The sequence below is a fragment of the Chiloscyllium plagiosum genome, chromosome 6 (assembly GCF_004010195.1).
Source record: "Chiloscyllium plagiosum isolate BGI_BamShark_2017 chromosome 6, ASM401019v2, whole genome shotgun sequence".
NCBI classification, from domain to species: Eukaryota; Metazoa; Chordata; class Chondrichthyes; order Orectolobiformes; family Hemiscylliidae; genus Chiloscyllium; species Chiloscyllium plagiosum.
This window is the reverse complement of record NC_057715.1, coordinates 2472798-2486682: the sequence shown is the minus strand read 5'-3', so window position 1 is coordinate 2486682 and position 13885 is coordinate 2472798. Positions and strand designations below refer to the sequence as shown.

The following is a 13885-nucleotide window of genomic DNA, read 5'->3' as shown; positions in this document are numbered from 1 at the left end:
TATAACTTGGTCATTGTTTGTTTCCAGATATAAAAGCATAATTTTCTGTTTCTCTTTTCTGCACCATTAATGTTTAATAAAAGCAAACATTTTAACTGTTTGAAAGCTTTCCAGTATGTGATGATTTGACAGTGAATAATGAGAAGATGTTCTGCCATGCTGGGCATTAGGGGCAGAATAGCACTCCCTTAGACATGGCTCTAAGATAATCTGGCAGTAAGGATGAGTAGCCTGTGTAGATTGACTCTTCTAGCTGTCGTTACGATAACTGTTGATCAGATAGGTAATGACATTTATAAACGTGAGCTTGGTTTTGCAATGAGGTCTCACCTGTGCCACCTATGTGCCCTCAGAAGCATTTCCTTTTCATTCCCCTCCCATTAGGTGCACTGTGGGAGGTAGTTTCTGGCTGGAAGTACGGTTGGGGGTTAAACATGGCACCGGCGTTCTTGGAAGATCCCGTCAAGGTAAAAACTTCCATCTTTGGGAGTGCACAATAGCATGTGCAAGGTGCCATAGAGGTGATTACATTAGATTAGATTACATTACAGTGTGGAAACAGGCCCTTCGGCCCAACAAGTCCACACCGACCCGCCGAAGCGCAACCCACCCATACCCCTTACCTAACACTACGGGCAATTTAGCATGGCCAATTCACCTGACCTGCACATCTTTGGACTGTGGGAGGAAACCGGAGCACCCGGGGGAAACCCACGCAGACACGGGGAGAACGTGCAAACTCCACACAATCAGTCGCCTAAGGTGGGAATTGAACCCGGGTCTCTGGCGCTGTGAGGCAGCAGTGATGTATGTACATAATGAGGAGAGCAGTGTAAATGTGCAGAAGCGTACGCCATGGAACTCCCCCAAATTGTCAATTAACTGATTTTATAACTATTATCCCTTGATAACTATTATCCATTGCCATTCAAACTCTCTGATCCAGTCTGGATTCTCATTCCTTCAAATGGCAAATTGTTTTTGAAGATTTCCAAAATGTTAAATTTTATATTATTATTCCTATTTTATTCTTCTGTCCCTTTTTATGACCCTTTCCTTGTTCAAACCTGGCTTCCTCCTTTATATCTCTTTATGTGCCTGATTTGATCATGAATTTACTCTCCCTAATTCTCTCTCTTTATAGTCCTTCCTTTATGTGTTTGACACATTAATTTTATTGGTTAAGGAGATACATTTTTAGATGCCACTATTCACCAAGGTCTCAGACGCACTGTCATCCTGCAAACTATAGCACAAACATTTGTGAACTGGATGCAGAGTCTAACGTACGTCCCATGAAGTGAGCTTTCCTTCTCCAGCAAATTCTGATCTATTGTGTCAATCTGTATGTTTCAATATTTTAATTTATTTGGAGAGTTTGGGGAGAACACTCTAGAATGAGCTGCAGTTTTATCTATTTGATCGTGACAAGTCTGCACAGTATTGTATGACAGTTTTTTTTTCACTTTTATAGTTCTGCCTAAATATTTTGAGATATAGACTTACTTTGCACAGGAAGTTGATGTTGAAGCCAAACGTTTGAGCATTTCGAGACCCAGCATTCATGTAGTTTCCAATTAGTAACACCAGCTCCAGCAGGTTTCCAAATCTCTTACTTTTCTTTAACTCCTCACATGCAGTTGCAACAGCCATAATATCAGGTCTGATATTATTCACCTGTTCCTCAAACTGAAGCTTGAACAGAATAGCATTCAGCCGTGGACGAAGATTTTTAACACTGCTCATCTGGTTGGATAGAAGAAAAGAATGTAAGAAATAGAAGCTCTTGTCCCATTTTGGTACAAAACAAATTAATTTAATCAAAGCTGATTTATTAACATTAATAAGGTGTTGGAAGATCTTTACTCATAAAGTGTGAAAAAATGGAAGCAAGAATCAAAGACATTTGAGCAAGCAATTGGAATTCTATTTGCGGTTGCTAATAACAACTGCTTATTTTACAATAACTAATAAAAGATACAGTTCTACCATAGATCTGTCCTGACATCCAATATACTAAATCACATAAAAATAATATGTGCTTATGACCCAGAGTAGCAAAGCAATCAAAAAATGTTCATGTGGTAAACCTATTGGGTTACAGAAATATATTGCATGGCAAGGCATGAAAGATTTTTATTGACTAAATACAAATAAACAGGATCTCACTAACACAAAAATACATGCAATTACATCACTTACTACAAATCAGGAAACGTTTGAGATGAAAACTTAAAATTTGTAACCTTGTGCTAACTTCACCATGGAAAACTAGAAGATCAGACTAAAACAATGCAAACAATTATAAAAGCAAAATAATCCAAATGCAGTAAATCTGAACTAAAGACTGAGAGTGATGGATATACGCAGCAGGAATGTAGAGAGAGAGAGAGAGACAGGGAAAAAGAGGGGGCAAAGTTCTGCCAGCTCTGAATGATTTGGGCAATATTGAGACAGTTGGAAAAATATGGAGAGATCGGAAAAACTAGATTCTCAAGAAAAAAGTTTGAATTTCCACCCAGGTTTAGAACAACGAAATAGGAATCCCACAAGTAAATGGGGTGAAACCTATATGCTTGCATTAATTCTCAATCTTATCCATTCTCAACTCATTTATGTGCAATTTGCTAATATCCTCGCAGTGGAGGAAACTAGATTATGATAATTCCCAGCATGAAAGGCAGAACATATATCTTACAGCCTAGGCTCACCACATGTTCCTCCAGGTGGAGTAAGTTTTTTTTCGAGCATGCGAGCTTTACTTGTGAGCACTGCAAAGCTGTTCATGGTGTAACCAAACTAGACAAGTGCTGATGTAGTACATTGAAGACAACTGTAATCACAGTAATCTGGATGTGAAACACATGCAGTGACCAAAATCCTGGCCAAAAGTAATACTGAACATGTCACTGGCTATTAAAAATTGACTATATCATCTCTGTGATGCAGAGGTAATCACGGATGAAGTTAAAAGTGTCACCTGTAGTCCACGTTTAACAAAGACAATCAAAGGTCTCATTAGGTGTACAAGAGCGAACCTTAACGCTGATTCCCCCACAGCACACTATGCCCCTGAATCCATCTCTCATGGTCACTCACAAGAACACAGGAAGCACAATAAGTACCCTTGGGACTTCTTTGCCATTTATCTGATGTTGTTTTCTTTCAGTGCAATTATCAGCACTACCCCCTTAATATCTTGAGCTTCTAGAAATGCTCCCTATGCCCCTCCATTGAGCTCCATGGACTCAAAGTCCAAGCTATATCATTTCCAGGTCCATGATCTACAGTATACTATGAACTAATGAAACAAGAAAATGTGAATTATTTTTTCCAAAATAAATTGCATTACTGTACTTTTATTTCAGGGCAATAGAAATAGCAATCTTCAGACCATTTCAAATCAATAGTAGAAACTGAAAGCATTCAAAATCTCTTTATTTTGTGTACATAAACATAGTACAACTGCCAGAGGAGATCAGAGAGCCACAGCTGCCAATCAAGCAAGCAATATTTGGTTGAGAACCCAGGTGTATCAGGTTTTATGCAAGTACAATGGTAGAGAAACCATTTGAAAAGGAAGAAAAGATGTATGGAATGTGGTGATAAAGTGGAAAGCGGAACTGATGAGATGGTAAAATAGATGATTGGTTAGCTAAAAAAAGTGGTAAAGTGATAAGTAAAAAAGACAAAATTGGGTCTACGGAAGTGTAAATGGCAACAGCAGAATTAATACCACAATGGCTGTCTCTTAAAAGGGAATCATATTTATGAACTGAAGTTGTGGTCACATTTGGAGGCTGTAAAAATGCTCATTGCTTAAGAATGCAGTCTAACAAATAATTTGCATCCAAAACATATTAAACCTTTTGTCATGTTGTGAGGGTTGTTTTTAAAAATCAGCTAGTCACTTTTTTCCTAAAATGACGTTATTCAAGCAATTGTCAGAAAATTAGAGCTTTCACAACAAAATAATAACACACATGACAATTCCGCACTGGAAATTGGCATATCAAAACTAGCAAAGAGTCATTGATATGGTTTTAGATTGTCTAATCCATTCAATAATAATGAAGCTGTCATTAGCTAAAAAGAATGCCACAGTTGTTTCCTTTGCTGGTGACATCTATACAACAATAAATATTTGATCATCTAGGTGGAAACAATATTTTTGTAATTTTTGCTCTACTTCTTGATTCCACAATGTTTATTTCTGAAGATTAGTATGAGTGAAATCATAAAGAACTTGACTTTTTGTCCAGGGTACACTAACAGAGACTGTCAAGTGAACCTACTCCTGCAATTCAGAATAAACAAACACTAAGTATTGGATAGTCATTGTGATAAAGTATTGGGAAATAATAGCTAAAATCCTCCATTTTATAAGTCTCCTTTTTGCAATAATAACTTGCCTTTTAAAATGGTTAAGCACAGTGACCATGAGAATGGAATAAGGAATGCATGAACCTTGGCATAATCAAGTATCTGTCTGTATTCCAGACAGTCGCTATAATATAATACTGATTGTAACCTAGGTATTACCTCAGTGACGCAAATAACATCATATTAACAGTATTGTTTATTTTAGTGTGAAACAACACTATTAATTACCTCATGAGAACCTAATTAAGACTAGAAACATTATATGATGGGAACTGTAGAAAAATGATTTGATTACACACATTAAGGGTATAAATTGCTGTCTCTTTACTCAGAATTATAAATCATTTATTAGCATATTCTAGGTCATATCTGATTGATAATCTAGTCTTTTTGTCTATTGATCTCTCAGCCAGCTTGATAACAATAAAAGAGTGCTATTTTGCAACCTATGTGTGGTCCGAGAATTTCCAAGTTTACAATCGGGACCAAAAGACAGAATGAAGACCCCATGCAAATCAGAGACTGAAGAGAATGCCACTAAGATGTCATTGAAAATTGACAGAGCAAAACTTTATAGGTTTTGTGTACTAAACATTGTCCCAAATGAATGAAAAATGGAATAAATTATAGTAGCTGAGCACCAACCCCATTCATAGTTTCCAGCTGAAACCAAATAATCACATTGATGAGAAATTCTTTAAAAATCCCCATATTGAAATTGTCATGGGTTCTAGCTGCTTTTAAAAACTTAATAACTGATGATTAACAGGTACCAATTCACCAGATTCAGTTTGGTTATTTTCAATCCACAAATTAGCCATTAGTCAGTAGCAAGAAAAGGTCAAAACAGAAAGTGTAACAGTAATTGAATATTCTTGTCTGAGAGATTGGAAATCAATGGATTCCTTTACCAAAAACAGAATAACAAGCACACCATCTCCAGGCTCCATCCTGAATTTCAAAAGAATTCAAGGAAGCTGTGTGTGTTGGTTGTTGTAGGGAAGTGTTAGAGGAAAGAATGTAATTTTCTCTTTCATTACCCTGAAAGAGAATGCCCTGAAACTCAAGTGGAGTGAAATATCAGGAATTTAAATATCAATCCTGACATAAAAAGAGCTTTGTCAGTGGGACTGTTTCATCCTGTAGGCAAATACATTTTTCTTGGTTTAAATTTCCACATACATTGGTTTATTTCCTGATTACTGAACTCGCTGGTCTGCACGTTGAATACTCTGGCCAAGCGAGATATCAAGATCCCCACCATGTCCACAGCTATTTCTCCAAGAGTTGTGTTGCATCGATAGTACATTAAAGAGATCATAAGTTGTTTAACAAAAACAATACTCTCTTGTTTAATTTTAAAATGGACTATGTGGCATTAAAATGGCTGCTACAAATCACACAGTTCACGAGTAATAGAAACTTTCAGCGGTTAAAAACTGACAGCCTTGTGGAATTTCATGGACACTGCAAACACAGCAAAGGCACAAACCGTCCATCTCAAACTTGAACTGATACCAAAGGAAAGTCATTGAACCTCACTATATTTGCAAATGTGAGTGGCCCATCTATCTCCGAAGATGAATAATGGATTCTTGATCAGAGATATAGAAGCCAATTGTTAAATTCAAATGGACTCTGTGATGGGCCAGTGACATGACCAAAACTCCTCTTGTTTTGAAGTGATTCCAATTGTACATTTCTGAACCCTTTTCTCAGTCTACTTTTAATATTTGGCCTGACTACAATATCATCTAGAGACAGCGAGAGAGAGTCCAAGTGTGCTTAAAATCTCTTGACTAGAAAGAATCCTGTATTCTTCTTCTACCTAATTTTTAAGAATCATCTTGCTGTGTCATCACAACTTGGAAGAAATTCTATAAATCCTGAACAGTTCATGAGTTTCTGAAGAAAGTTTAAAAGGATTTATCAGCCACTTTTTTTTTCTAAACGAAGATCTGAAGAAAATTGGTAAGTCAGATAAAGAGAAAAAAAAAACTCCCACCATTTATAAAAACCAATTATAGCATTAAAATTATTTTCTATTGCACGGATGAGTTAGTTAGTCTTATTGAATTTTAATTATCATTGACTTGCTCTATAATGTTTAATAAATTTGTATGACAAATAAAATCTAAAAATAAGTGTTGATCCACTGCTTTTCAAACATAAAAGAGCATCCTGCAAAGACATGGAGTCAAAATTAAAACTAAAATAACGTGAAATGAGATTTTATTTTTGAACAATGCTGTGAATTCTAACTCTCAATTCGAGAAAGTAAAAAGTATAATTTGTTTTGATATCAGTTTGCTGTATGATATACTCACTAAATTATTTAGCTATACTAACTTAAATCAGTATTCCACTCTCCCAATATCATTGTTTAATTTAAATAAATATTCTGGACAAATCTTTGCCTTACTATTTACGATCATACATAGTTTGATAAGAACTCCTCAAAAAAATCTCTTTTCTCAGCTGGAAAGAAAGATCATAGCAACTTCCCTCAAATTTCAGGTTAACCTCAATGCTCCTCTGTGCAATGACTCCAGTGCATGACAGTCTCTTGCTTCATGGCATCCAGAGCTGAACATGACACACAAGATATAGTGTGTTCAGAGCATCGTACACATTGATTATTACTTATATCAGACTTATCACTCTGATAACTGTCAATTGAAAGTAAGGCCATCTCTGATAATTTCCATGTTTCCCTCTCCATCCTCATGAGAAGTCATGCTAAATTATACTTCCTTAAGTATCCACCACCCTCAAAAAAACTCTGCCAAATCTCCTTATAAATTATCAATTTATCCATTTTCTAGCCTTTCTTCCATTCAGCTGAACAGCTTTGCAGGTCCCAATATGGTCAACCATACTCTCACCTCCACCTTTTGGTGTCATTGAGACAGATACTCGCTATCAAGCCATGGAGCTCGAGTCAAGAAATTTCCCGACTCAGCATGGCCACCTCTCTCTAAAGTGTCAGGTCACACACAACATTTGCTCTAGGCAGGAGGTTACAATTAGGTCTGCAAGCAGACCTTGTCAGGCTTGTTATCCCTCTCCCCAACTCAATTTTCTCTCCCTCCACAGCCCCTCAGTTTGGAAGGTAATAAGGAATAGAAGGTAAAAGTGGGAACCATCTAAAGGTCTTGAAGAGTTGCCAAAGTGTAAATCAAGAAATGATGGAGTTGTGTAGGAAGGGTACCACATTGACATGAATGATGTAAATTTGCATATTAACTGGACCAATCAGAGGTGTAGTGCTAACTACCTAAAGTGGTTGTCAGGACAATTAAATTCAGGATAGAGCAGTTGAGTGCTGTGAAAAACATGATGTGGTTTGCTGTCCACTCACAGTTCTACATGACAAAAGGATTGTCAGAATCAAAGTAAGGCTTCATGTTTCTGAAGGAGATAAGAGAGGAATCTCCGCCCAGAAACGTGGAGCTACTTCTTGTCAAAAGAAACAACCAGAATGGCAGTCTGCATGAGATTTCCACTCCTTGGAAAATCTGGCTCATAATGACTTGAAAATATTTTAATTCAGTGCAAAAAAAAAATAGTTTTTAACCATATAAGATAACAAGTCATGTTCACAGAACAGAAAATGAAAACCCTATTTATCTCCACTTTCGAACATAAATTCCAAAATGATAATATTATAAACCCTCACCTCACTACTATCCGTATTGAACCTTTTCATGGATCACCACCTTGATCTGCTGGAGAGACTCATGTTTCTATTGACTCTGAAAGTGAGGAGGTCTCAACTCTTGGCAGGGCCACCCATGACAGTAAGGTCAGAGAGGAGGAACCAGGCAAAGCACTCTCCAAAACAAGTGCTCAATGTAATCCAGGCAGCAGACATTTGTGTGACATCAATGGTAGATGAAGGCCACAGCAGTAGGGAGCTCTCCGTTCATAAAGATTTCCTTGCCACTGGAATTGGATCTAACCTCTGACAGCACAGTATCCCTGCTGCTGTGCAACAACATTCTCATGTTAAAAGATCTCCCACATTAAGGCATTCCTGTTGTCAGTAGCATGGAACACTGGAATATCAGAGATTAAAGCTATTGGAAGTGATGTTTCTTTCCAGGCTGCAGAAAAACTGGCCTCAACAATTTTCCTCGGCAAAAGTCAGTACTACAGATGCTGGAGATTAGAATCAAGAGTGTGGTGCTGGAAAAGCACAGCAGGTCAGGCAGCATCCGAGGAACAGGAGAATTGACGTTTCAGGCAAAAGCCCTTCATCAACAATTTTCCTTCATATGCTATTAGTTTTTATGTGGATCAGTTTGGTTCAGAAGTTATCCTTTCCCCAAAAATGTTCTTCACCCTTCAAGATACACCTTCATACTAGACAGGGAATAATCACCTCCTGCATAGTGTGCTCCAGGAAATTCTCAATTTCCTGTAAGCCCTGTAGTGAGTCTTGCAGTCCTTCAAGATGAGAAGCTTTGAATGAGAGTTCAGATATTCTTATTGAATATATGGTTATCAAGGTCCCATGAAATGACTGGAGTTCCCAAATGACATAGAAATTGCCCATACAAGGGTCTCAAGAGAGGTGAATTACAAGGGAAAGAAGTTATGATTCAGTTGCATAAAATTGTAATCAGATGTCATCTGCAATTGTGCTCAGGTTTGAACATTAACTCAGAACAAAAGAAAAATAAAATGTTCTGGAATTTTCAACGGATTTGGTGATAACTGGAGAGAGAAAGAAAGCTAAATATGATTCTTCAGTCATGAAGACATTTTACTTGATTCAAAACCTAATCTAAAATTTTAACTATTTCTTTCTCCATTGTGATGATGCTGTCCCTTTAACAAGTTTATTCTGTCCTTGGCCTTTTTCAAGAGGAGTCATAAAGGCAGAGGTTCTGATATGTCTGGTGAAATCTACTTGAGAAGGCTTTTTAAGTTTTTGTTTTAAAACACTTGTACAATGAAAGAGGAGTGACCAGTTCTCCCAGTTCAGGGCTTTTTCTAGTTTTGGGTTAGTCTTAGCTGGAGACTCAAAGAAACAGCTCCATGTTGATCCTTCCTCTGATATCTCTCCTGTAAGATCCTGTGTTTGATTTCACCTTTTTGCCAAGGGGGTGTTATGGGATGTTGCAGGAAATCGGAACTGCTCTTTGTTAAGTTGCGTTTTTGTGTCGGTGGGTTTTCAAATTGTTATGTTATTCTAAATTTGGTTTTCTTTTTCTCATGTGTAAATAAATTCTATTTTGTTTAAAATCGAGTACTTTGACCAGCTGTGTCGCTCCTGAAATATGCACTTTAAATCTGCTTAAAACAGCTAGAAAAGTTAGCTTCGGGGCAACCTTCTTAAAATGTTTTGAAGGGATCTGGCCTGATCCATAACACTATAGATGCTGCCAGGTTTATCGGTTACTTCAAGTATTTTCTGTTTTCTTTCAGATGGTCAAAACTCACAGTATTTTACTGTTACCACGGGGAGGATTAAAAGGATTGGAAAGAATGCAGCTTCTCCAGAATGCTACTGGGGGTAAGTGTGTCAATTTATGAGGACAGATTGCATAATCTTAGTTTATATTCCTCGAAGAAAGGGCTTACCATGAACCAGGCGTTTAAAATGTTTGAAGGTATCAATAAGATAGATAGAGAAAAATCATGGATTTTGTGGGGGCTGGGTGGGATAGGGAATTAAAAACAAGGTGACATAACATTAAATAGAGTTCAATTAATTCAGGGAAGAATGAAAAACCACTTCTTCTGTACCAGGGTAATAGGAATCTGAAATGATTACTCTCACACAGCTGTGCATGGCAGGAACAATGGAATTTTCAGCAAAAACAAAAAAATGCTGGAGGAACTCAGCAGGTCTGGCAGCAGCCATAGAGAGAAAAATAAAGTTAACATTTCGAGTCCAATGATCTTTCATCAGAACAGAAACCACTTGGAAAAGGGTGGCATTTGAACTCATGACATAGTATGGCATGCGTTTGTGTCTGCATATGTGCGTGTGCATGTGCCTCTGTGTATGTTTGCAGGCGTGTGTGTCTGTATGTTTGCGTGTCTGCATTTGTGCATGTGTCTATGTATGTGTGTGTACATGCATGCGAGTGTCAGTCTCTACATATGTATGTGTGCATGTCTGCATGTGTGTGTGTGTGTGTGTGTGTGTGCTGGGCGGAGCTCTTCAATACACCATCATGTTCCCATGCCAACATTTCTTGGATCTGCTGCAGTGTTCCAGCAAAGCTGAATGCAAGCTGGTGGAACAACACCTCATCTTGTGCCTAGGTACCTTACAGACTTCAAGATTCAACATTGTGTTGAACAATTTCAGAATTTGAACACCTCCATCCATGTTCATTACCAATCCCAAGCCCCGGATTCTATTCAATACTGGTTGCTCCCAGCACAGTTAACTCATTTTCAACTACTCACAGTTCCTATCATCACATATTCAGCTTTACCTTTTTCCTCTGGCTTACTATCAACAATTCCTTTGTCTGCTTCCCTTTTCCTTTTCTCTTTCTCTGAGCGTTGTTTCCAATTCTTCATCTCACTCCTCCTCCTTCCCACTCTGTCTCCCCCTGCACACCTCGTCCCCACCACCCTGTCATCAGCATAAATACCACCTTTTCCCAGCTGCTATCAGTTCTGACGAAGGAGAACTGGACTCAAAATGCTAAACTGCTTCTCTCTCCACAGACGCTGCCAGACCTGCTGAGTTTCTGCAGTATTTTTGTTTTTGTTTCAAGTTTTCAGCATCTGCAGTTGTTTGTTTTGTTACATTGAAAAGACTGTTATGACTGTTATATTTTGTCAGCAAAGAGACAAGGGGTATAGTATTACAAAGGGTAAAAAGGGCTCAGATAAGACTTACAAGGATGATACCAGGGTTGGAGGGTTTGAGCTATAATGAGAGGCTGAATAGGCTGGGGTTGTTTTCCCTGGTGCATCAGAGGCTGAGGGGTGACCTTATAGAGATTTATAAAATCATGAGGGGCATTGATAGGGTAAATAGACAAGGTCTTTTCCCTGAGATGGAGAGTCCAGAGCTAGAGGGTGAGAGGGGCCAAATTTACAAAAAGGACCTTAGAGGCACTTTCACACACAGGGGTGGTGCGTGTACGGAATAAGCAGCAAGAGGAAGTGGTGGAGGTGGTACAATAAACATTTAAGAGGCACTTGGTTGGGTACATGAATAGGAAGATTTAGAGGGATATGAGCCAAATGCTGGCAAATGGGACAAAATTAGTTTAGGATAACTGGTTGGCATGGACAGGTTGGACCTAAGAGTCTATTTCTGTGCTGCAAATCTCTATGCTCTAAACATAGTTAGAATGCAGGTCAGCTATAATTGAACTGAGTAATGGAGCTGGCCCTAGGGGTTTAATGGCCAAGTCCTATTCCTGTCATATTTAACTCTAAATAGTGCAGAAGAGATTTTAAATTTCTAACAATCAAATTAGATTGGAAAAGAGGGGAACACAGTCTGAAGATGTCAATGTATTTCCATAATCCTGTAAACTTCCAGATTCAATCACGTAGCCAGATACCACTGCCCAACTGCAAAGCTTACCCATCAAAAGCTCTTCACGTCAATAGTGGTGGCAACAATAAATCATTTATTAATTTTGTGACAGTCTTTTCTGGGAAATATATGGCCTCTGTTCAGCATCCTCCAATTATTCTGCCACAACTGATAATTCTCCACTGAAAAGTCACATGCCATATTTGCATGACAGAATGCTAGATGATTGAATCTACCAGTTGTCTTGCAAGTAGTATGCTCATGCCTCTGGGAACAATCATATTTTGTAATAATACGTCAAGAGTCAAATTCAATTTAAAAACTTCCTAAAACAGATGGCTGATAGTGCATTAGAGGACTAACATGAGCTCATGATGCAAATGTTAATAAACTGATCTGAGTTATTTCTTGAGGGTTATGGCATGATCTGAGTCACTTGATTGCACTAGTTTCCATATATGTTTTTAGCCCATATGCTATTCTGTAAGAAAATAATTCAGCAAGTCTGGCTCTCGAAATGTCCCTGCAACAATATAACAGGTGTTTTTCAAAAAGAAAGCACATAAAATATAAAACTTCAGAGATGTCCATAATGATTAAAGTGTGTGGATCATCAATGCACAAAGGAAGCAGCAAACAAATAGAATTTAGAAAGTTCAATATCGCTAACACTAGTGTCAAGTGAATACCAATTCAAATGAACTGTATTTCCATTTCACCTGTGCTGCATTCACAAATAAAAATTAAATTGACAGCTGCAGACATAAGAAATAAAAGATTAAAAACTTGCACAGAATTTCTAAACAATTAAGTTAATTTAGTATGCTTATATTCAACGCAACCAAGTGTATTGATGTTGTCACAAAACTAGATTAGGGTCATTCCTGAAGAAGGGCTTATGCCCGAAACGTCGATTCTCCTGTTCCCTGGATGCTGCCTGACCTGCTGCGCTTTTCCAGCAACACATTTTCAGCTCTGATCTCCAGCATCTGCAGACCTCACTTTCTCCTCAAGCTAAATCTAGCAAACGCAGTGGCATCATTTGCAGCATGTTTTAACCTTAGCTGGCATCCTTAACTTTCAATTTCATTGGTGCATGATCACACAGTTTGCGGACTAGGTGCATTTAAGACAGTTAGATGACATAACACGAAACATTCCAGTAAAAGATATTCACTTCAGTGGCCAGCAGTATTATTGTTGTTGTTATTGTGGTGACTGTATATTTGCTTTATGCAATCAGTAAGCACAGATCCCAGACTGTGTCTGAATTGAAGATCTTACAAGATTTTAAATAGATAATGCTGTTGATAAACTTTAAGACATCTGTCTCAACAAGTCTTCTTGATACATGTTACATGGGTTAACATATAGGGGAGCAACCAGACCATATTATACTGGCAATAGCGTTTGATCCATAATTGGTTAGTGTTTTTTATGCAAGGAATTATATCTGGTTACTTTTACATTTGGAGATTTTCAGGTAAGGTGAAATACTTTAAGAAGAAAGGCAAGGTTACAGTTTACAAGAATTTGTTTTGTTGTTGCTACTTAAAAGAGGTCTGCGTTCCATTCACACCACACATGTAAAGAAAAAGGATAAAGAAATATAGTCTCTATCTGGAAAGTAGGGTATCAGCTTTCCTTTCCCGGATGGCTGGTTTGCGAAGCAGAGTGATGCCGGAAGCATACGTTCAGTTTCCGCACTGGCTAAGGTTACCCTCAGATTAAAAATGTGTTGCTGGAAAAGCGCAGCAGGTCAGACAGCATCCAAGGAGCAGGAGAATCGACGTTTCGGGCATAAGCCCTTCTTCAGGAATGAGGAGGGTGTGCCATGCAGGCTAAGATAAAAGGTAGGGAGGAGGGACTTGGGGGAGGGGAGTTGGGAATGCGATAGATGGAAGGATGTTAAGGTGAAGGTGATAGGCCGGAGAGGGGGTGGGGGCGGAGAGGTCAGGAAGAAGATTGCAGGTCAAGAAGGCG

General features: G+C 38.2%; 1 protein-coding gene across 2 annotated transcripts in view; it reads right to left on the bottom strand.

The window, feature by feature from the left end:
- The window catches only part of LOC122550431 (protein diaphanous homolog 3-like), a 577944-nt gene that overhangs the window by 210281 nt on the left and 353778 nt on the right, over positions 1–13885 (bottom strand). For both annotated transcript variants that reach the window (XM_043691160.1, XM_043691161.1), the window contains one exon: positions 1507–1746. In XM_043691160.1, coding sequence (XP_043547095.1) covers positions 1507–1746 — 240 coding nt within the window. The remainder of the gene's footprint in view (positions 1–1506; positions 1747–13885) is intronic.